The sequence below is a fragment of the Ictalurus punctatus genome, chromosome 8, assembly GCF_001660625.3.
Source record: "Ictalurus punctatus breed USDA103 chromosome 8, Coco_2.0, whole genome shotgun sequence".
Taxonomy (NCBI): domain Eukaryota; kingdom Metazoa; phylum Chordata; class Actinopteri; order Siluriformes; family Ictaluridae; genus Ictalurus; species Ictalurus punctatus.
The window spans coordinates 18,241,340-18,265,357 of NC_030423.2; the positions used below are offsets into that span (position 1 = coordinate 18,241,340).

General features: G+C 41.1%; 1 protein-coding gene across 2 annotated transcripts in view; it reads left to right on the top strand.

The window, feature by feature from the left end:
* The first annotated feature begins 365 nt into the window (after positions 1–365).
* znrf1 (zinc and ring finger 1) overlaps positions 366–24,018 on the top strand; it is a 56,599-nt gene continuing 32,946 nt past the window's right edge. Inside the window, exon 1 of one of the 2 annotated variants that reach the window (XM_017474778.3) lies at positions 366–1,416. In XM_017474778.3, coding sequence (XP_017330267.1) covers positions 987–1,416 — 430 coding nt within the window. In that variant the 5' untranslated portion in view covers positions 366–986. The remainder of the gene's footprint in view (positions 1,417–24,018) is intronic. The other variant, XM_017474779.3, reaches the window with a different exon arrangement.

The following is a 24,018-nucleotide window of genomic DNA, read 5'->3' on the forward strand; positions in this document are numbered from 1 at the left end:
AGTCCTGTATATTTGTGGATTGTGATTTTTGTATATCACTTTGGTGGCACTGAGCATCCATAACTCAGGAGTTTATATATATATATATATATATATATATATATATATATATATATATATATATATATATATATATATAAAAGCTGGATAATTTGGAGATCACTTGTATTACTTCGTTTTCCCCCAGAAGTAAATGCGTTCGTTTGTTTGTTTGTTTGTTTTATTGCATTCCATTCCTATACTTCCATATCGATGTGGTCTCCAACTCGCGCATGCGCACTAAACGGACCAATTTTTAACCACGCTGCCGAATCCGCGCATGCTCAATAAAGCATCTGTCCAATCTGGCGGTTGGTAAATCTGCGCATGCGCAGTAACCGTCTCCCATTGTCTACCAGCAACAGCGGCGCCACGGCGGAGAGCTCGCGAAGCGCACCTGGACGTAATCGCCGCCGGACGTGCACACACACTCATACAGGCGCATGTTGAGTGACATACGCTTCCACATGTCATGGCCTAATATTCCGAGTTTATTCGACTTGAAATGAACGAAAAGGGAGAAGAGAGCGTTCTCAGTGTGCTGCGGATTCGTCCTCAGCGCCGCGAGCTTTGTCATCGTTTCTGTCGTGATTTTGTTCAGCCTGTCCTGTCAGTCACTTGACGAGGGCGTGCGTTGGTGTTTCCGCTCCGTTACATCTCAGCTGGCCTTCCGTCTTTGTTTTATTAACCGTGGAGGTGAATTCTCCATGACTCCATGATCCGACCGAGAAAACGGGCTCTCGCGTCTCCCGGACACAGCTGCTTCAGTCAGACTTGACAACCCGGATTTTTTTTTCTTCTTCAGTCTGATTGTTTTGTCGGGGTTTGTTTGAGGAAGCTCGGAAGAAAAATCCCCCTCATTCGAGGGGCGACTCGACCCCTTTAATTTCCGCCACATCCCCACCCGTGGTCCCCACCCCCGTCTTTTCCCGGAACCCCGTTTTCATATGGGGGGTAAGCAGAGCACGGCGGCCCGGCCGCGGCCCCCGTTTCCCGGCGTCTCTACAGACGACAGCGCGGTGCCGCCATCGGCCCACTTCGGTCACTTCCGGACGGCAGGGACGATGGGGCTCCGCAGCCGCTCGGTGAGCTCCGTGGCAGGTATGGGCATGGAGCATAACGGCCCGGTGCCCTTCGGTTTTTACACCACCACCAGCGCAGCCACACAGGCCGCCCCGCCCAGAGCCACGGAGCCGGACCGGGCCGCGGCGGGACAGGGCTCCGGCTCGGGCTCGGACTCGGTACGCGCTCACGGCTACCGCGAGACAGGCGGGGATGGGCGGCACACGGACGGCGTGCTGTACCTGGGCTCGCGGGGATCACTGGCGGACACGCTGCCTCTGCACATCGCGCCCCGCTGGTTCAGCGCACACAGCGGTAAGCAGTATGCATCATCATCATCAATATCACCTTCATCAACACACTGACAACATGGCTGTCAAATACATGAGCTCATCTCTATATGAGACAACTGTGTCTCCATCCCGATCCCTTAAATCTTTCCTGCACACACACCTGGACACGACATGAGCTCATTATCACACACTCATCAGGTTAAACCGGGTCTGTCTGAGTTGGATGAATGCTAAAACACGCAGTGCACTCATAATTTCCTGCTTTTTAATCATGCTTTTTCTTTTTCTCAGGTGCGTTAAACTGGGTTAACATTAAACCAGTGTTTTGCATCACATTTCAGTATTCCTCCTGCTCAGAAAAACCCAGTTTACCTGCATATTGAGTTTGGAGTGTAGTGGTTAACTGTGTTTTCATTACGAACAGGTCATTAGGGATGGACGATATAGACTTAAAAGAGTATCATGATATTTCATGGTATTTCTTGGGGTAATGATATAAATGACAATTATGCAAATGGTAACATTCAACACTTTCCTTTTGGCCATGAGTCACATCTGCATACGGTCTTGAGAGCCATGCAAACACAAACATTGATTAAGCAAAACTTAATCCTGACTATCATTAAATACTAAACTATGCCAATTAAGTAGGCTAAAAAATGGAATATGAAATTTGTTCACAAATTAAATTTCCAGTGCAAATGCAAACACTAAAACTGACAGGATTCATAATCTAACCTCTGCCTTCTGCCATGCTTGTTCACATTCTGCATGTTGCGGTGCATAAACACATAATCTGCGATATCGCAGGATGGGGAGGAATTGTACAGGTATATCATGGACGATACGATATGGCACAGCGATACGAGTAATTTATTTGGATATTAAGATCTCTATGTCCTCATCCTGTCTGAAAGGGTTTCTCTGGGTTCTCTGGTTTCCTCCCAGTTCCCAAAAATATGAATGGAGATGGATTTACTACATTAAATTGCTACTGTGTTTGTGCATGCATGCATGCGCGTTTCATCCGAGCATCCCATCCAAGGTGTATTCCTGGCTCATGCCCAAGTGTCAGTTTTCCCTGGGACAGGATAGGCTCCAGCTCCAGTAGAACTCTTGCCACGATAAAGCAGTTACTGAAGAGGATTGAATGAAGAAAGCAGATGTATTGTTAGAAATTAAATGTTGTGTATCGTGCAAATGGCTTAAATGGTTGCATTATCAGTACGTACAGGATTTTGCTTTTTTTTTTTTTGTTCTATGTTTATTGGGCCAAAATTGCTTGATTTTGCTGCGCGGTACTCTTGTTTGAAATACATGAATTGCAGAGGGGTTTGGTTGAATAGCGATGATGTCACATGACACATCTTGACCCAAATCTGTGGAAGTTTTGAAAAATTGCAAGCTCCTCAAGTTTGCAAGTTTCCTTGATTTTGCAAAACCTAATGCAATTTTAGAGTTTTTAAGAAAAATTCATTTTAAAAACCTTAGTCCCTTAGACATTTCTCACCATGAAAATAGCCATAGAATCTGTCATGGCATTAAAACACAAACAAACAATAATTGATTTTGCATCAATTTCTGCGATTGCACAATCCTGGAGGGACTGTATTTCACTTGAATAATTTACAATTCACTTGTAAAATATAAATTTGTAGTATCTTCTAACATTTTTTCTGTGGTAATATATATTCCAAAAAAAATTCACATAATGCAACCAGGTTTATCAGCCATCAAATCCTGAGTTCTTTTATCATAATAAGAGTAAAGGTCCGTGACAATCGGAATCTGATTCAACTTTTTGGTCAGGATGTGTGATGAACTGTAAAGGCAGTATTGGAGCAAATAAGCAATGAGTCTGGCAAAAAAAAAGATGACCAATATGAGGACAGAAGTACTAAAGAACCAGGATTGTGCAACACAAGCATATGAATACAGTCGTATGAGACTAAGCAGATGATAAGCATTGCAACCCACTTCCTGTAATTCTGTGTTTCTGTGTTCTGGTTCTCGATTCTCCTTGCACTGCACACAGAAGTGTTTTTCCTGCCCTAACCTCGTGAACGAATAATGATTTGTGTCAGGTGTCATAACAGTGGGGGTAAAGAAGCAGGATTGGGCAACACGTCTGTATCAGACATACAGTCATGTGGGACTTAAGTGGATGAGCATGGCTTACTGCTCAAGTCCACATTTTAGTGTTTGTCCTGCTTTAACAGGGCTCCAGCATGCTATGCATGAGACAAATGATTCAGTCATTGTGCTTTTCTGTTGTTAAATCATGAAAGACCACAGTGCTAGCAAATCCCATCACTCTGGCAGTCTCTCACCCCCCCCCCCTCCCCCCCCCCCCCCCTTCACTGGGTCTAAATTAAAACACATTTTCTACTTTTTCATATTATTATTTTTTTTTTACTAGTTGTATTATATAATTTATTAAAATATTTCTAATCCTACATATTGAACACAATCGGTACTAATAACTAAAATCGAGTATTGCTGAATGTGATTAGACAATTCTAGCTAACGTTCTCATCTGCAGAACACTGTAGTTAAGTGTACCTTTTCTTTATACTTCTAATCAATGCCACACTTGGCACTGTTCTTATATCTAGTACTTCATCAGGCTTCAGCAAGGACTTCACTTTGGAAGCACGGACAAGCAAAAAAGCTGTGAAATTAGCCATAGCCAGAAGAAAATTCTTGCTTGCTAACTTGCTGGAGCTGGTTGCTAGCATGGCACATGATGGTTTAGTGGTTAGCATATTTGCCTCACACCTCCAGGGTTGGAGGTTCGATTCCCAACCCTTCCCTCTGTGCGTGAAGTTTGCATGTTCTCCCCATGCCTCGAGGGTTTCCTCTGGGTACTCCAGATTCCTCCCCCAGTCCAAAGACATGTGTTGTAGGCTGATTGACATTTCCAAATTGTCCGTGGTGTGTGAGTGTGTGCAATTGTGCCCAGCGATGGGTTGAACCCTGTCCAGGGTGTTGTCCCCGCCTCTTGCCCTGAGTCCCCTGGTATAGGTCCCCTGGTATAGGCTCCCCGTGTTCCTATGTAGGATACAGTAGATGGATGGATAATACTAGACTCCTGAAAAGCGTTGAACCATGTTGCCTCATTGTTACAGTATGGAATGATTTGTAGTCAGTTTAGGAACTCTATCCAGGCTATACTCTTGCCTCACGCCCAGCGTTCCTGGGATAGGCTCCACCGTGACACTGAAGGTAAACTGGATATTGAAGATGAAGGATGAGTAAATGAACTTGAAGTTCTGGTTGGGGAAACCTTTGATCCTGGTTAAGAAATCCTTTGAAAATAAAACACATTTCCCTTAGAAAATTTCTCTGAAAAAGAGCTCATATTACTGAACCTGTGGAGGCAGATCGAGTGAGTTTTGACTTGACTGATGTCAGGGAACTATGGAAAGTTGTGGTTTCTGTTTATCCTCTGTCCTGTCGGCTCCTTAAGAAGACCTTTGTGAAAAAGTGAGCTTGCTAAAGCAGGGGGAATAACTAACCAGTGATTTCTCAACTCTTACACGCCTGCTAAACCTAGCCGTTGACTGAAGGCTTGAGACTGTCATGTTTGAGCAAGAAAAAATGTGCAGAAGATGACTAAAGGATCAAGCTTGAGAAATACTGACATAGGGAGTAAGGGGGTCAGGGACATATTCTTATGCTGTGCTTAATTCCACATGATGGAACATCTATGGGATGGTTTCCAAACCCTTATCCCTCTGTTCCCCTGTACGGCACATATTTTGTGTTTTCTTGCTCGAACACACCTGATTCTTGTTGTCAGTTCATCAACACGTCTTACATGAGGTTAACACACCTTTTGGGTGTGTTAAAACTAGAAAAACACTAAACTGTGCAGCATACCGAGACGCCAGGATCAGGTTTGAGAACTGTTGGGTTTCCCATGGCTCAAGCTGAGCCACAGCTCCCTTCGGTGCTCGTTACCAGAACCCAAATGAGCTCTCCGGAGAGACATGAGTCGGATGTCAACATGTCCGAGTTTGTTTTCCTGACTCACTTCGACAAAGGTCACGTTTTGCTCCATTCCGAGGAGCTTGAGCTCAGTTGGTTAGTCATAAATGAAGCTGCAGGTGAGGCAGTCATCAGGTAGAACGTCGTCATGTTTCTTCGACTAGAACAGCGTTTCTGAAGTGGTTGAGGTTAATTAGGATTAAGCTGTGGGGTTAGAGAGTGTAAAGGGTGGAGTACAAACCTCAGGCATTGAAGATGCTCTTATTTACTTTAATGCAAATTATAATTCCTGTGTGTGTGTGTGTGTGTGTGTGTGTGTGTGTTGTCACTTATCCTTTTGAATTTGTTAGACATTTGCACTGTTAATTTAATCAGTTTTGTGTCTGATAAGATTAGTATCTTATCAGATGCTTTGTTTATATAAGATTTACATATGGTCTTGTTAATTCAGGTATTATAACAAGAAATTTACCTAATTAAAGGTACCTGATGACAGCATACTAGGATAATCAGTTACATATGCAGAGGTATACATAGAATAAATTCATTCATTCACTAGGAAAGTGGACGGTCCAGTGTGCTGCCCAGTTCCAAATTTTGGCTGCCTGGAAACTGAATTGACTAGGCTAAAATTATGGTTATAGCTAACATAATGTAATAATGCATAGCCAGCTAGTTATTTAGTAAAATGCCTTTATGCAGACTAAGGTGAACGAAGCCGATGAATTCCTTGGGAGGGGACGACTGTGTAGGCACAGACCTCATCCTCATCTAATAATGTTTTTGAGGACAAAATGTCACGAAGTCGATGATGAACAGTGACATTGCAAAACTATGAAAGCACATTTTAAACATGGCTACAAAATGAATGATATATTTTTTGCAAAAGTCACGAAGTTGTTATTTTCTCTGGCTGTTGAACCTACTTGTTCACCAGGTAACCACAATTTAAAAAAACAAAAAGCAAAACTAAAACTTGGACACACAATCTGCTTTTTTGATAAGCGGTACAGGAAATGGATGGGTGGATGGATTGAATGGTTTGGGATATGCGGGCAGCAAGGATTGTCTGTTCTGCAAAGAGAACTGGAGGTATAGTGCAAAGAATCATGAGCTGTTTTATTCTGTGTGCCACCAGGTATCATGTTGTGTTTATTTTATATTTATAATTAGTCTGCAGCAAGGAAGTCAGCGCTAAACTCGTGTCATATGCATTCAGTATTAGAGAAATGATTTGTCACACAAATGATTGAGAAGTGTCTGGTCATAATACCCACCTCGCATCTAAATACTGCCCTTCATGAAATTTATCATAATATCGTATAGTGTAATGAGAGTATAAGAAATGATCATGATATGAAATTCAGTTTTGGCTGATGCCTGTTCCGTGCTTGATAATGCATTCCATACTAGTATACTTGGTATGGATGGTGCCTGAGAGAATAGCTTTACTGTTCAAAAGGCCTTTCTACTGTGAATTCGAGCCAGCGACTTGAGCCGGTGTCTCGCTGTTCCCCTTCGTCATGCGCAAAGTAAACACCGTCTCGCCAGTGACCATGCTTGGAAAAGCTCGAGTTCATCTCTTCAATATATCACAGATGCAACTTGATTTTTCTCTCTGGCGTGTTTTAACGTGCCTCTCTCGCTATTGAGTCTGAGAGCAGCATCCTTGAGGAGCACGTCCTTATCTTGCCTTATGAACAGGACAGCTTTTATCTCAGGAGCACAAACACTTTCCAAAAATGCAGCATCCTAGAAAACAGGGGCATTGATTTTAGAGCTACATTCTTGGCTTTTGAGTAATAAACACATGTATCATCCTGAAGTTGTGTAGGCAGCCAAAGTAGGCAAATTCTCCAAGGGTCCCTGTGTGATTGGGTGGCATTTTACCTGAACAGTTAGTTTAATAGGCATCATGTTCACGATGGCCATCTGTGTCGGTATACATTCAAGGTTGTATAGACTGGTCAGTTAATGTTCACTAGTCTTTGGTATTTAGATGTCGATTAATCGGGGCGGTGGCAACAACAGTAGCAAGGCAGATGGTAAAAAGAGAGGTGTGTAAATTAATTTTGTTAGTTTGAAAATATTTGCGGGGAATTCTACAGGCAGTTGCACAATGTGTAAGACAATGCTGGGAAAAGTGCCATGGGTTGCTCTTCACTATCCAGTCCCACTCAAGCCACTTGAATGTGATTGTCACAGCTTGATTAAAGCTTGCCAGAGGTGCGAGCTGACCAAGACCAATCCAGACGTGAAGATTCAACTCCTGGGTCATTATCAACCTGGAAAAAACCTCCTTGATGCTGCTATAGACATCCTCCATTGAAGGAAGACTGACGTGAACTTCCATGCTGTGTGATCTCATTGCCAGAATCAGCAATTTCAGCTGAGTCACATCTGCCAGGTTATACACGAAATATGGAAATATCATTTGTAGGCTGTGTATGGCTGTTGGTTGAAGTTTGGTTTGGTGCCGTCTTTGCTGTTGTTTTAGTGCACTAATAATAATTTAAAAAAAAAACATGCTTTAACTATGAAAAAGTTTGCCAGTTAGCAACCATGTTAAATTACTGGTTGACTTGTGAAAATTAATTAGGTTGTGCAACCCCTGTTACACATCATAGCCTTTAGCAAGTTATGAAGATGATTTTTGTTTATTCAGTCCTGCTCGGCAGATTATCAACTTACCTCAGGTTAGATCCCAAACTAACAGCAGCTAATTTTCTGCTACTTTAGACAAGATGAATAATATGTGCTGAATAACATGGTTAAGTGTCCTGGAAAAGTCATGGAAAATAAAATTTCATGCCCCAGACCTCGTAAAAGTTTTGCAGTGTTATAAAATATCTATTAGGATTTGAAAAAGCCATAGAATTTATTATTAGTGTCAATATTTTCATCATACTTTAATGTAGTGTACTTTGGTCTGACATTAAAAAGAGACATGTACAGCACAGGGGCCCAAGGCGACTCTAATGTAGCACTTCTGAATCATGCAGAGGGAAAAATTTTGTCATAAACATTGTTTTTAAGTGTGGAGAAGTCATGGATTTGTTTATTTTGTTGGTTCAAATATTTGGAAATCCTATAGATCTCTAGTGGTAGTCTTTAACAGGTTTCTCACTTCAGCTTTGGGGTTGTGTTAAGTTAGCCAGCTAATTTAACCACAGAATGAATGAATGAAGAATGAATGAAGGTCTACAAAAAGAGAGAGCTACAGTATTTCCTATTTTTCATAGATTTATAAACACATACTGTTCGCAAACCATATATGGGTCTTTCAGTGATTGTCTAAGGCTCAACGACGGGAGAAAAAAAAGGATCATGAATCACGGAAGCTAGTGTGTTAATTCAATTAAAACTCTACATATTGCACATTTAAAAATATTACATAATTCATAATCCATGCCAGTTTGTCATGTATACACCAACCAATCGCAATTGGGCACAACAAGCTCACAATGTTTAATGGAGTGGTAATTTCCTGGTAAATTCGTAAATGGTTGAAAATTACATAGCCAGTCTGTTTTCAGTTTTTTTAACAAAGATGAAACGGCTAAAAGGAAAAAAAGAGACGTTCGTATTGTTCTTTCCAGTCCGAATGAACGGATGGATTTTCATATTTGGAAGTCATATTAATGGTAAGTAGTGTTCAGTTTACTTTTACTTACGTACTGCATCTTGTATTGATTTACCATTTGATAAAATTATCAAAGTTCGGTAAATGAAGTCAAAGTGCTACCTAGAGGTGAAGTGCAGGCTGTTGGGTCAAGAAAACAATGTGAAATGGCGGTTACAGTTTGGCCACTTTTTTTTTTTTTTTTTTTTTTTTTTTTTTTTTTTTTTTTGTAATTTATGCAATAATAGTAAAGATAATAACTTTAATAATAAGGAGACGTATGTAAATTTCCTACACCGAGAAGGACATATTTGGTGCTGATATAAATTTAGGATACCTCAGGGGCCTTCCAAATGGGACACCTTCGTAGTGTGTAAATGCAGTCTAGCTAGGGAACTGCCTTTTGATTGGAATGCAATGTAAGCTTGACTGATGTAGTATTTGTTTATTTATCCTTTCATACCTCCTTGAAAGTGATTTAAGTATGATATTGTGCAGTTATTCTGACATGTTTAGTATTTATATACGTAAACACCCAGTTCAGTTTGCAAATCTCAGCTCGACTTGGGTCATGTTCAGATGAAGGCCTGCTGTTATTCACAGTAAAGACACGGCCAGATGTTCGTTCAGTGAGTCCCCTGTGTACGTTCATGAAGTCTCAGGGCCAAATAAAGACAGAAGTGATTGTCCTATGTCTTTTTAATTAGTCTCCTGCACTAGGCCAGAGTAATCGCTTAGTGATGATTACAGTAAGTAATGAGTCTTGTGGGCCGTTTCAGTTTTCAGTCTGGGTCACCAAGTCCAAGCGTATCGATCGCAGTGGAGATGATTCTGCTTTTCTGTAGCTTTAGCTGTCATGCATACAGTCATTCTGAGGTTTGTGAAGTACGTAAACAGTCAGGTTAGGAGAGAGTGGTATGATTTTGTTCCAATTCTTTTTTTTTTTTCTTTGTTTTTTAAATAAAAAATGTTCATATTCGTTCATTAGTGTTGATGTTTTGGGCTTAATAAATATCACAAGGCATATTGTGCATCATGATACTTATCAGGTTTTGCAAAAGATTTTCTAAGGTTATGCTGCAGAGCAGTACTTCCACACAAAAATACACTATGAAAAATGCTTGCTTAATATAACATAAATTAAGTAAAGTGTTAGCTGTTTATTACTTAGTGGTTAGCACATTTCCTCCAGGGTTGGGGGTTCGAATCCCGCCTCCACTGTATGAGAGTGGAGCTTGCATGTTCGCCCTGTGATTCGGGGGTTTCCTCCAGGTACTCCCGTATCCTCCCGAGTCCAAATATGCATAGGACGGATTGCCATGCGTTGTAGGCTGATTGGTATCTCTAAATTGTCCGTAGCGTGTGAATAAGTACGTGAATGTGTGTGACTGGGTGCTGCAATGGGTTGGCAGCCTTGTGCCCGGAGTTCCCTGGGATAGGCTCCAGGCTCCCCCACGTCCCTGTGTAATATAAGCTGGAAAGAAAATAGATGGATTTGCTCAGCAATGTTTGCACCTCTGATAATTGAACATTTGTTTTAGACTCTTCACCCAGGCAAGTTCACCATCTAATGTTTTCAGTGTTTGAAAACACATGCTGTTGTATTTATTCATATAACCAACTAAAATAAGTCACTTTTGAAAAGACAGACAGGTATTTGGTTCTGTTGTCTGTATTTAGCTGATGGTGAGGTCTGCCACGATAAATTATATGCATCACAATGTGTGGGATCAATAACAAGCTGCCAGCAAATATGTCTAATATATAACCGTTTTAATGCTTAACTTAAACGAAGGAACTTTTGTTCCTGTACAAAATGTTAACCTCTGATCAGAGGTATTGTATTGTTATGGTATTGATGTTATTTGGTCATACTGACCAGCCATATTAGTTTATGGTTTGGGAAATGGGTCGAATGATTGCCCTATTCTGTCAGGATAGCGGGTGTCCCTTCCCTAGGCACATATTTTGACCATATCTGGAGTTTCAAAATATGTTTGCAGGATGGGGGGGTAATTTTATTTTATTAAGTTTTATTCACCACTTCTTGTCCTGTACAGGGATTTGGTTTGGCACGTTGGAAGCTGCTCAACAGAACACATTATACTATTCTATAAATATACAATACTCAAGGGGCAAAAAAATCTCAATACAAATCATAACTAACATTAGACACAAATGGATAAGACTCATTTTAAGCCCCATAATTTCATAATTAGCTTCCTACTTTCTTGAACACCAGAAGAAAGAGCAATGCTGGGTTTTCCAGTTGTACTTAAGGTTTTGTTCTGCCTTTTTATGACAGAACTTTAGTAGAAGCAGGTCACGTCAGGTAATTGGCAATATGCTTTTGTCTGCTGCCAGCTTTACCCCACCCAAGAACTTGAAATGACTTCTTCGTCTTTTCCTTATGAGCAGTGATGAGCGAAATTGCATGTAGCTAGTATTGTAGCATTAAAAAAAACATTAGAGCAAAGAAAGAAATAGGAATTGGCAGACTGGCTGGTTTTTGGTGAGATAATTGCAGTTCTGGGCAGTCACCCCAGACGTCTACACAGAGTGTTGGAAAAGGTCGGCCTGTAGTTAATTAGCACACAGCCATCACTGAGCCATCAGCATGATAATAGACAGTAAAATGTGAGCACAGTGAAATGTTTTGGGTTTTTTTTTTTTTTTTTTTTTTAATTTTGCACTGTTGCAATATGATGGATGCCATGTTGATCAGTGTAGCATTTTAAACTACTGTACTTCATTTTGTCACTTTCAGTGAACTCCGCTTGTTTTGTAACCTTCAGCTGGCTTCCATTAACAATGGAATGTTTATTCAGAATTTAGACGTTAATAATAGGATTAGTCTATTAGTGCAGAATAGTACATTTATTTACATACATTTTTGCTATAGTGGTATAAGTATGGCTGTGGCAGTATGATCAATCAGCCATAACATTTAAAACCACTGACTGGTGACGTAAAAAACATTGATTATCTTGTTACAATAGCACCTGTCAAGGGGTGGGATATCATAGTCAGTTCTTAGAGTTGATGTGTTGGAAGCAGGAAAAATGGGCAAGCGTAGGGATCTGAGTGACTTAAACAAGGTCTAAATTGTGATGGCTAGCTGACTGGGTCAGAGCATCTCTAAAATGCCAGGTCTTGTGGAGTGTTCTTGGTATTCACTGGTTAATATCTACCTAAAGTGGTTGAAGGAAGGAAAACCGGTGACAGGGTCATGGGCACCAAAGGCTCCTTGAAGCATGTGGGGCGCGAATGCTAGCCCATCTGGCCCGATCCCACAGAAGAGCTACTGTAGCGCAAATTGTTGAAAAAGTTAATGCTGGCTATGATAGAAAGATGTCTGAACACAGTGCATCACAGCTTGCTGCGTATGGGACTGCGTAGCTGCAGAACAGTCGGAGTACACTTGCTGACCCCTGTCCACTGCCGAAAGCACCTACAATGGGCATGTGACCATCAGAAAGGGACCTTGCAATGGAAGAAGGTGGCCTGGTCTGATGAATCATGTTTTCTTTTACATCATGTGGATGTCCGGGTGTGTGTGCATCACTTACCTGGGGAACCGGTGGCACCAGGATGCACTATGGATAGAAGGCAAGCTGGTGGAGGAGGTGTGATGCTCTGGGCAATGTTCTGCTGGGAAACCATGTGGATGTTACTTTGACACGTACCACCTACTTAAACAGCAGTACACCCCTTCATGGCAACAGTACACCCTAATGGCAGTGGCCTCTTTCAGCACCCTGCTACACTGCAAAAATTGTTCAGGAATGGTTTGAGGAACTTGACAAAGAGTTCATGGTGTTGACTTGGCCTCCAAATTCCCCAGACCCCAATCCGATCGAGCATCTGTGGGATGTGCTGGACAAACAAGTCTGATTCATGGCAGCCCGACCTTGCAACTTAAAGCATCTGCTGCTGGTGTTTTGGTGCCAGATAACACAGCACACCTTCAGAGGTCTTGTGGAGTCCATCCCTCGACGCTTCAGAGCTGTTTTGGTGGCACAAGGGAGATCTGCACAATATTAGGCAGGTGGTTTTAAAGTTTTGGCTGATTGGTGTAAAGTACCCTCGGTGAGGGATAGATGATCGCAGCTGCTGGTTTTCTCAACACACTTGATAATACACTGCCGCAGTTTTTTGGGACTCTGCAGAGTACCAGAGCTGAAACTGACAGCAATAGAGGAACAAATTATTCTGGTTCTGTGGAAGGTTGTGTAACACACACACATGTTTCTCACGTGATCTCAACTGATTTCAATGTGCTTTCCTTGTGATTAGATTTAGTCATCCTCTGTGAAAAGGTAGCTTGTGATATTTGTGGGATTCAAATCTCCCTTTTAAGTGACACGATGGTGCTCCTTATAAACCGCTGGTAGCTTGTCCATGGTGACAGAATAGGAATTCCTACTAAGCAGTTGAATGACAATTGTTGTCCGTCAACAAATCTAGAAATTCTCACACACCACCTTTTTCTTTTTATGAGGGATGACAATGAAACATCTGCAATCCAATCTGTGGCAGCACAATTCAGAAATATAGGTCACTCGCCATTTATTTGCCGTCTCTTCACTTCTCCATCTGTCTCTCCATCTTTGTGTCTCTTTTTTCTTTTTTTTCTCTTTATCACAGCACAATAGATAAAACATCTATGTCAAGCCACACACATTCACATTCAAGTAGGCTGGGATGTACAACAAGCCTCCCAGATACAGACGGACATCTACATGGACATTTTGTGCACATGATGTAAACAAACACATACCCAAGGCAGACCAGGAGACACTCATGACACACACCGCAGGACTGAATAAGGTCGGATGTTGCTGTGACAACCTTGCCGCTTGTTACGGTGTTTTTGCCGAGATGCTCAACCCTTAAACTGGAATCCATACGAAGAGACCGAATAAGAGGTGATGTGGAGAATCAAGGGAAAACAAAGGAGTGACTGAAATCAGATAGGGATAGAGAGAGAGAGAGTCTGAGATGAAAAGGAGAGACAAGAACAGAAAGAAGGGGAAATTACAGAAAAGCAGAAGGTGAGAGAGTCTGCAATCAGGAACGAAGAGATTAAGCAGAAGCAAAAGAAATTAAAAAAAAAAGAGGAAGAGAGGAGATAGAGAAGAACAAAAAGGATGAAGATACAGAGAAATCAAACATGTGAAATGTAGGGCAGAAGAGACACTGTCCAAGGTAAGACACACGCACAAACGGGGTTGGGGCAGAAATGAAGGGACAGTCAAATTGAAATAATAGAGAATAGAGAAACTGAGCAATAGATAGATAGATGGATGGATGGATGGATGAGGGACAGGGAGGACAAGAAACAATCAGGCTGATTGAGACTGAGGTGGCCCGAGAGAAACTGGGACAAAAAGAGAGTCTGAGTTGAGAGAAATAGATGGACAAAGTGAAAACAGGATGCTAAGTGAGTCTGAGATAGAGAGAAACCAGGACAATGAGCGAAACAGGCAAAACAGGATGATGAAAGAGTCTGAGAGGAGAGAACGTGACAAACAGAAGGGGAAACGGAGAGGAAATAGAAAAAGGGGGAGAGATGGAAACAGACTGTCAGAGATGAGCGAGGGTTACATACATTTACATTTATTCACTTAGCAGACAATTTTATCCAAAGCGACTTACAAATGAGAAAATGGGTTAGCGACATAGCGACGTGGGTTAGCGACAGAGAATGGAAACGGAAACAAAAGATGGTCAGTGTCTTAGGATGCTCAGTGTAACAGGAAGTGGGATAAATGGTCTGGGATGAGAAATAGACAGACAGAAGGAGGGAGATACAGATACTCAGAGATGATAGAAATGTGTGAAGAGAGAATCTAAGACAGTGTGTGGATCAGATGTGGAAGAGAGAGGAGGAGAAACAGTACGGAAGTCTGAGAAATGACACTGAGCAAGAAAGAGGAATGAGAGGAAGAGTGACTAAGATGAGTGGTCATAAATGGGGAGAGGGCAAGACGGATATACGGAGAAATGAAAGGATAAGACCGACAGATGAGTGCGTCAGAGAGGGAAGATGGCAAGAAGGGAAGAATCAGAGAGGGGACAAAGATCAACTGAGATGAGGAAGATATAGTCAGGACATAAAAAGAGATAGGATAAGAAAAATACAGATGACAAACAAAAAGGAGGACGAGAGAGTCAGGAATAATAATAATAAAAGGCAAGGAAAAGGGATACACAGTCTGAGACCGAGAGATGGAGAGTTGGAGATAAGGGTGAGTGATGACACAAAACAAAGAAGACGATAGACAGACATGAAAGTGAACGGGACTCTTGGAGATGAGCGTGAGAGACCGATATGAAAGCAAGAGAGACAGTTGGAGATGAGGATGATCAACAAAAAACACAGGGAGCTCGAGAGAGAGATGAAGGAGAGGGAGACTGTAGGAGATGAGGTTAAGAGAGAGTCTTGGATGAAAGCAAGAGACAGTTGGAGATGAGGGTGAGAGACAAGAAGAAAGGAAGAGCAAGAGAGACAGTTGAGATGAGACTGACATGAAAACAAGAGACAGTTGAGATGAGGGTAAGAGACAAGAAGAAGCCAAGGATGAGAGACAGTATGAAATGAACACGAAATAGAGACAGTTGTAGCCGAGCGTGATAGATGAAAAAACGAAGAGAGGACGTGAGACAGTTGAAAGTGATGGAGACTGATGGAAAGAAACAGGGAGGATGAGAGTCACTCGGTTGATGGAGACAGACAGTCTGACATGAGGATGCGTGTGTGTGTGTGTGTGTGTGTGTGGTGTGTGTGCGCGGGCCGCCAGATTTCCCGCCGTTACTGCAAATGAGCGGCCAATTAGGCGAGCAGAGCGCTGAGCGAGAGGCCATGACAACTGTTGCCATAGAGCTCATGGAGACTGAAGCTAAAGATAACGCATCGAGACACACACACACACGGAACAAGACTCGCTGTTTCATGCCATAACATCTCCACGTTTCCCACAATCCTTTGTGACTGCATCGTTACGGCTCCGTTTTGGTTCTGTCTGGAAGCTGAACGACAAAGACAACAATCACGACAACAGCGGCATCCTCGTACGGAGGAGAAACAATGAGGCTGTGTGCCGCTGTCATTGTTACCCAGCCCCCACCTTCTATACACACATGCATGCATGCTTTTCCTCTCCATGTCATTACCTCGCTCTCTCGTTCGGCTGTTGCCATGGAAACAGCTGTTCTTTTCCAGCTGAAGGTAAAAGATGCAGCAAAGAAAGAGAGAGAAAGGGGTGTTGTGATGTCATGGGAAGATCCATGTTTGGGCCGATTTTGCTGTTCCAGTGTGTGAAGGGGTGGGGTTACGTGACAAGTACATGATTGGTCGGGAGGGAGTGATCCAGAACGCAACAGTGTCACCCACAAAATCATACACAGCACGAGATAAAGCATCACGCTGTCTATCCTAAATTCAATCTCTACATGACACACCCTCGCACAAACATCACACACGGCTTGAAATATAGCCTTAGATTCAGCAGTAAGACCAATTTTTACTGACGTGTTGATTGATGGCACCTAACAGAAACTCTCTGGAAATGCTCTGTCTATTAAAAGCTCAATGCAGACAAATTCCACTTCCTCTTTCTATACAGTGAGGGGGGGGGAGAGTATTTGATCCCCTGCTGATTTTGTACGTTTGCCCACTGACAAAGAAATGATCATTCTATAATTTTAATGGTAGATTTATTTGAACAGTGAGAGACAGAATAACAACAAAAAATCCAGAAAAACGCATGTCAAAAATGTTATAAATTGATTTGCATTTTAATGAGGGAAATAAGTATTTGACCCCTCTGCAAAACATGACTTAGTACTTGGTGGCAAAACCCTTGTTGGCAATCACAGAGGTCAGACGTTTCTTGTAGTTGGCCACCAGGTTTGCACACATCTCAGGAGGGATTTTGTCCCACTCCTCTTTGCAGATCTTCTCCAAGTCATTAAGGTTTCGAGGCTGACGTTTGGCAACTCGAACCTTCAGCTCCCTCCACAGATTTTCTATGGGATTACGGTCTGAAGACTGGCTAGGCCACTACAGGACCTTAATGTGCTTCTTCTTGAGCCACTCCTTTGTTGGCTTGGCTGTGTGTTTTGGGTCATTGTCATGCTGGAATACCCATCCACGACCCATTTTCAATGCCCTGGCTGAGGGAAGGAGGTTCTCACCCAAGATTTGATGGTACATGTCCTCGTCCATCGTCCCTTTGATCCTTTGATGAATCATTCAGATGTTCATTGGCAAACTTCAGACGGGCATGTATATGTGCTTTCTTGAGCAGGTTGACCTTGCGGGCGCTGCAGGATTTCAGTCCTTCACGGCGTAGTGTGTTACCAATTGTTTCTTGGTGACTATCGTCCCAGCTGCCTTGAGATCATTGACAAGATCCTCCCGTGTAGTTCTGGGCTGATTCCTCACTGTTCTCATGATCAGTGCAACTCCACGAGGTGAGATCTTGCATGGAGCCCCAGGCCGAGGGAGATTGACGGTTCTTTTGTGTTTCTTCTATTTGCGAATAATCGCACCAACTGTTGTCACCTTCTCACCAAGCTGCTCAGCAATGGTCTTGTAGCCCATTCCAGACTTGTGTAGGTCTACAATCTTGTCCCTGACATCCTTGGAGAGCTCTTTGGTCTTGGCCATGGTGGAGAGTTTGGAATCTGATTGATTGCTTCTGTGGACAGGTGTCTTTTATACAGGTAACAAGCTGAGATTAGGAGCACTCCCTTTAAGAGTGTGCTCCTGATCTCAGCTCGTTACCTGTATAAAAGACACCTGGGAGACAGAAATCTTTCTGATTGAGAGGGGGTCAAATACTTATTTCCCTCATTAAAATGCAAATCAATTTATAGCAATTTTGACATGCGTTTTTCTGGATTTTTTTGTTGTTATTCTGTCTCTCACTGTTCAAATAAAACTACGATTAAAATTATAGACTGATCATTTCTTTGTCAGTGGGCAAACGTACAAAATCAGCAGGGGATCGAATACTTCTTTCCCTCACTGTGCGCTGTGAACTTTAAGATCATGATCTCTAAGAGGTCATTATGTAGTTGTATAGTGAAGTATTTTACGGTAACAACACTCACAGAGAACCAGATGAAAAGACCATGTTCAACCATGTTGTAACTTTGACGGTCACCCCGACAGTGACTCTGAAGTACGTTATGTTTAAATATGCATACCAGCTGAAGACTTTTATAGATGTGTTAAACACCTTCGAACATGGCACCTTTTGTGGCAGACCAAGCAATTTTTTTTTTTGGTGAGCAAAAGTATTGGACACTCTTAAAGAAAGTAACACTTAATATTTGTGCGGTGAAATGCTGCTCAATTGGCTTAAAGCTTGGCGATTAACTTGGCCAGTCTAAATCCTTCCACGTTCTTCCCCTGATGAAGTCCTTTGTTGAGTTGACAGTGTGTGTTGGGTCATTGTCTTGCTGCATGATGGAGTTCCTCCCAATAAAATTGGATGTATTTTTCTGTAAATTGGCAGTCAAGATGTTTCGGTGGACTTCTGAATTCATTCTGCTGCTACCTTCATGAGTTACATCAATAAAGATTAATGAGCCTGTTCCAGGTGCACCTATGCAAGCCCATTCATAACGCTACCTCCACTGTGGCCGTCCCAGAGTAGTAGCTTATAATCGAGTATTCCTGACAGCCCTATCTCAAACTCAAACGTATTCAGTGTATAGCAAAAGCAAATTAATTGGCCTTGCCGTTGTAATACTTTCGGAGGGGACTGTATATGAAAATGCTCCCCATCATAAAATCAGTTTCTCAAGAACGTTTCCTCCACCTGGTTGAAGGTGTGACTTCAGAACCAGAGTTTATAAGCCCTAGATGTTTCAGTTGTTAATCTTCTTAGTGTGTGTGTTTGTTTCATAATGGCATGTTCAGGAACTTGACCTCCTTCCTGTAGCAGTACATGTCCTGTTCGTAAGAAATCATGAGAGCTGCATGTCATTTAATTTTTGTTTGCTTTTGCAGCACTGAGTCAGTGGGTTCACTAGTTTGACCAATCAAATCTCAGAAACTCTGCTCATCCAATGGAGAGCTGCACATTATGGAGTTTATTCATCATTTATAGCCCTGTTAGTTAGTACCAACCATTACAGAAGCAGACTGCAACAAATGAGCACAATAACCAATCTCTAAATGTTTATACTTCTGCATCCACATCTTCACACACAGTTGAGGGTATTGTGCGCAGGCAGTTGCATACTTGCATCTAATGTGTACGTGTTTACTATGGGGCAGAAAAAGAAAAACAGAATGAATAAAGAAATAAATGTGGATGAATACTATTTGTGTCCAGGTTCTTAATCACAGATACTGTGCTATTGGGTATTAAAATTGATCAGGTGTGGAACAGTTTTTTTTTTAATTATTTATTTAGTTATTTATTTATTTAAAAACATTATTATTTAAAAATCGAACAATTTATATATCATGGACATATAATGTATATACATTGGGGGTTTGATTCCTAAATCCACCTTGTTCGTGTGGAGATGTTTTCCCCGTGCTTCGGGGGTTTCCTCTGGGTACTTCGGTTTCCTCCGCCAGTCCAAAGACATACGTTGTAGGCTGATTGGCATTTCCAAATTGTCTCTAGTGTGTGAATGTGTGCGCAATTGTGCCTCGCAATGGGTTGGCACCCTATCCAGGGTGTTCCACCAGCCTTGTGTCTTGGAAAGGCTCCAGGCTCCCTGCGAACTTGTGTAGGATAAGCAGTACGGAAAATAGATGGATAGTGTGTGTGTATGTGTGTGTGTAATATATATATATATATATATATATATATATATATATATATATATATATATATATATATATATATATATATATATATATATATATATATATATATATATATATATATATAGCTCTATAGTGCAGCTGTAATCTAATTTAATCAAAAGTTCCCTGTTCAGCCATTACAGCAGTATGCTATGAGTTATGAGTACAGTCAGTTAATGCTGCCTATTAATGAAGCATTATGATATTTTGCCTCCAAAAATTTGCTGTTTTCTTATATAATGCCTCAACAGCATGATGCTCCACCATGAAACATCTCCACTTTAAACAAATTAGTTTTTGAATCATTTCTTTGGGTTACCGACTATGGAGTCCTACACAAGCAGCAGTAGTGCAGCTGTAAAGAAGCCACTGTGGTTTTTACACACTTGCACTTGTTCACTATTGATCACATCTCGTGGGTGTCTGTGTATCCTCTCGTGTGTGATTTGGCCGTTTGGTTTGTTTATGGAGCGTGGATTCTCTTAGACCTCTCCAGGGAGAGAGACGGATCAATGTGTTCACTCTAATGAGAGTGCGATAAAACTGTGCTGGTTTCCACTCTGACAGAAACCCATGCACGCAGCTGTAGGTTTATCTCACTCTTTATATCATATGCGTGTAAGCTGCATCTGTGTGTCCATTCAGACGCCTGCAAATATTTTTTAAATCTTTGACTTTTTGAAAAAAAAGAAATTGAATTGTTGCACGAATCCATTAGACATGTGCTAGTCATAATACTTGTACTATATTCAGGGTCTCTGAGGTGCCTTAAAAGTCTTAAAATATCTTAAATTCTTTAATGTAAAAACAAGGCCTTAATTAGCATTGAAATGTCTTAAATTCACATTTCAAGTGTCTTAAAAATGCAACCGAACCGACACCGTAAAGCAGATTTAGATTTTATTTTGGCTCGTTTCTGTTTGAGATGGTAAAGCCGTGTGACTGTGTCGCACTCAGTTTGTGTGTGCGGCTCATCAGTTTCAGAGCGGCTTGGATCACAGTAACTGCCGCTCCACACCAACTTAACCTCGTGTGCTGTGAGTTTGAGTCACTTAAAACCTGCAGTAGACCCACCACGCACCAGATTCACTTTGGTTTTATGTTAGCGTAATCTCATTTATTGTGTGCAGAGGTTTACAGCATTTCACCTGATTTGGTAACGAGAAGTGAATTTTAAAAATAAAAATTAATACTGAATTTTAAAAAACTGTTGCCAACTGAAAGGAGGTCTTCCTGTGGTTTTCCGCCAAAATAAAAGCCACAAGGTCTAAAACACGAAAGTGAACTAGGTCAGAAATATATTACTATTGTTAAATTACTATTTGTACCCCAAATAAATTCATTATTATAAGTATTATTCTGTGCAATAGTGATATTACGTAATAGTTTTGATAAAAGTTTTTTTTACATATATAATATGTTTGTGTGTGTACATTTTATAACACTACTTGTTGCATTACCCTGGCATTAAATTACAAAAAAAAACTTGTGAACACTGCTGCGAGGGGGTTTCTAATACAGCTGCTGAGGGTGTGATGGTAAACTCGTCCATCTCTCTATAGTTTTTTCCCTCTCTTGGAAAGTTATGGGACGGAAATACTGGATTTTTTTTAAGCAAATGGTAATACAAAAAAAGGGATATTTGCTATGGTCTCCCATATACCTCTATAGCACTTAGAAGTTTACCCTGCTATAGTTTACTTAAACCCAGAAATGGATGTATATGCATCAAAACAATCCATTCTAGCTGATGTACCATGTAGCATGATTGAAGTGACATGCAGGTCTTAAATGAAGATCATTTTTTTGTAATGTCTTGAATATGGTATTGAAAAGTATTACATTTGAAGTGCCGATACCTCAGTGTGGATGTTCTCCCGATACGAGAGAGCGTTTATAAGAAAGGTCTAGTCTCCCAAGGCAGTTTGTCCTTTTGAAAGGTGGCATAAGGACCGCTGCATTCTCCTTATTGGAGAAAATAATCCCATGATTTTGTTTGTCAGACTAGAGCGACCATGACATGGTGACCAGAAGTGTGCCTAAGACTTATTGTGGAGGGTTTTTTTTGTCGGTCAAACATGAGTGGAAATGTTGTGAATGAGCTTGGAGTTGAGAGGACCACCCAAGTTGATGAGTTGAAAAGAATGGGGTGTCTTTAGTGGTTGTTACCGGTTGTAGATGGGGAAATACAAGTTGCAGCTTTGCCCCGAATGCAGCATGGTATTTAATACTGTTACTGTGAAATAAGTGCACCACTTTTTTCAGTTTTGTTAAATTAATCTACATTTGAGTTCACAATTTGTGTTGCTCTGTCTGTCATACAAATGATGTATTTGTAAAAACAAACAAACAAAAAAACATACTTTTACAAACATATTTAATAGCCATGGTATGGGACCACTTTTTATTTTCCAATACCGATACTGAAACCTTAAGTATTGGCCACTACAGATACTAGGGATGCACTGAACTTTTGGCAACCGAAATTATTCGGCCGAAAATAGCAAAAAAACAAAAAAAAAGCACTTTCGGTGTTCGGCCGAATAAGTGAAAAGGCAGAATAAATTTGATCGAACAATGATGTGTTTGATGACGCAAGCAGAGTGAGACGCACAAAGCTTTAATTGCAGCAAACATGTCAGCAGTGTGGAAACATTTTGGAGTGTCAGAGAAAGATGTAAGAATGGCCGTTAAAGAAGTAGGCATATGTCTAGGACAATTATTCATTTATTGTGGATCCATCCACTTTTCTGCACTCGTCAATGCACTTTTTAATGCACATTTTTGCTGTAGGCTACAGAGTGTTACATTCTTTCAGCAGTCAGTTATAGGCCTAACATAGGCTATTCAAGGAGGGCTCAAAGATGACCACATAAAAATATTTTTATTTTACTAATTTATTTATTTAAAGTTATATTGTGCCTTGTTGGTAGCCTATGCCTGCTGGAATGAAAAAAAAAATGTTCAGTGTTAAATAAATATTTTGAAATTGTAGTTTTTGTAATTGATTTTTTTTTCTTTGAAAAGCAAGACAAAATAGTAAAAAAGCAGGTTTATACTATTTAATTTATGCAATCATGAAAAAAAATGTCAAAATAAATGGAAAAAAAACGCAAAAAAAACATGTTCGGTATTCGGCCTTCGGCTTTTGGCCAAGTTTTTCATTATATTCGGCTTCGGCCAAGAATTTTCATTTCGGTGCATCCCTAACAGATACCCATCCTATATTGAATGTTGTTTTCTTTAAAAACTCCTAGGCTTCTAAAAAAAATTTCCCTCCAATTGAGGCACTTTGCACTTAAGCAATTTCACTATCCTTCCACTGTCTTCAAAATGGGGAAGGCGACACCCACAGCAGCCTCGTCCTAAATAAATGGACGACCCGAATATCATGAAGCGTACATTTATCATGTCAATGATTATCAGCACATGCATACAGCCAGCTAAGGATCTGTATATGTTGGAGAATCATAGAGCTACAACGAATCACTTTCCTGTGTCACTCTTCATTGTTTTTATTGGCGACTTTTTAGGGCCGTGTCGTAAATGCATTCACCTGCCTGATAGAAATCAGCTGGACTGCTTCAGAAATTGTTTAAACGGGAACGTTAGATACCGGTAGGATCTCGGCTGAATTGAAATTGAACTGAACGAAATGAAATTGACCCGTGCCTTGGAGACGTGACTAAAGGTCGACAAGCTGGAGGCGACGTGAGGAAAACATGTGACAGCAGCAGGCTGTAGAGTCTGAGTCTAGAGTAGCTGAAGAAGATTACGGATGAACACCTGATTGGTATGTGTGCACGCGCCTGTCTGTCTGTCTGTGTGGGTGGGTGTAATGAATAGGATGGCTGTGATGCCACTAACATGAATTTTTGCTTTTTTTGTTTCAGATTTACAAACACAAGTCACTTTATATGGTCAGGTCTAAATAAAATGAAGGTAATCTCTGCGAAAATTTTTTTTTTTTTTTTTTTTTTTTTTTGCTGCATTTGAGAAATCGAGTTGAAGGCAAAATGCAGCTTGTCATGTTACAGAGAAACTGGAAAACCTTCAATGTCGTAGAGTCAGATCGCACACTTAGGCACTACACATCTTTGTAGTATAAATAGTGTGAGTAGTGTGTTCACACTGAAAATTCCAACATGAAGATGTGCACTTCAAGTTACCTGGAT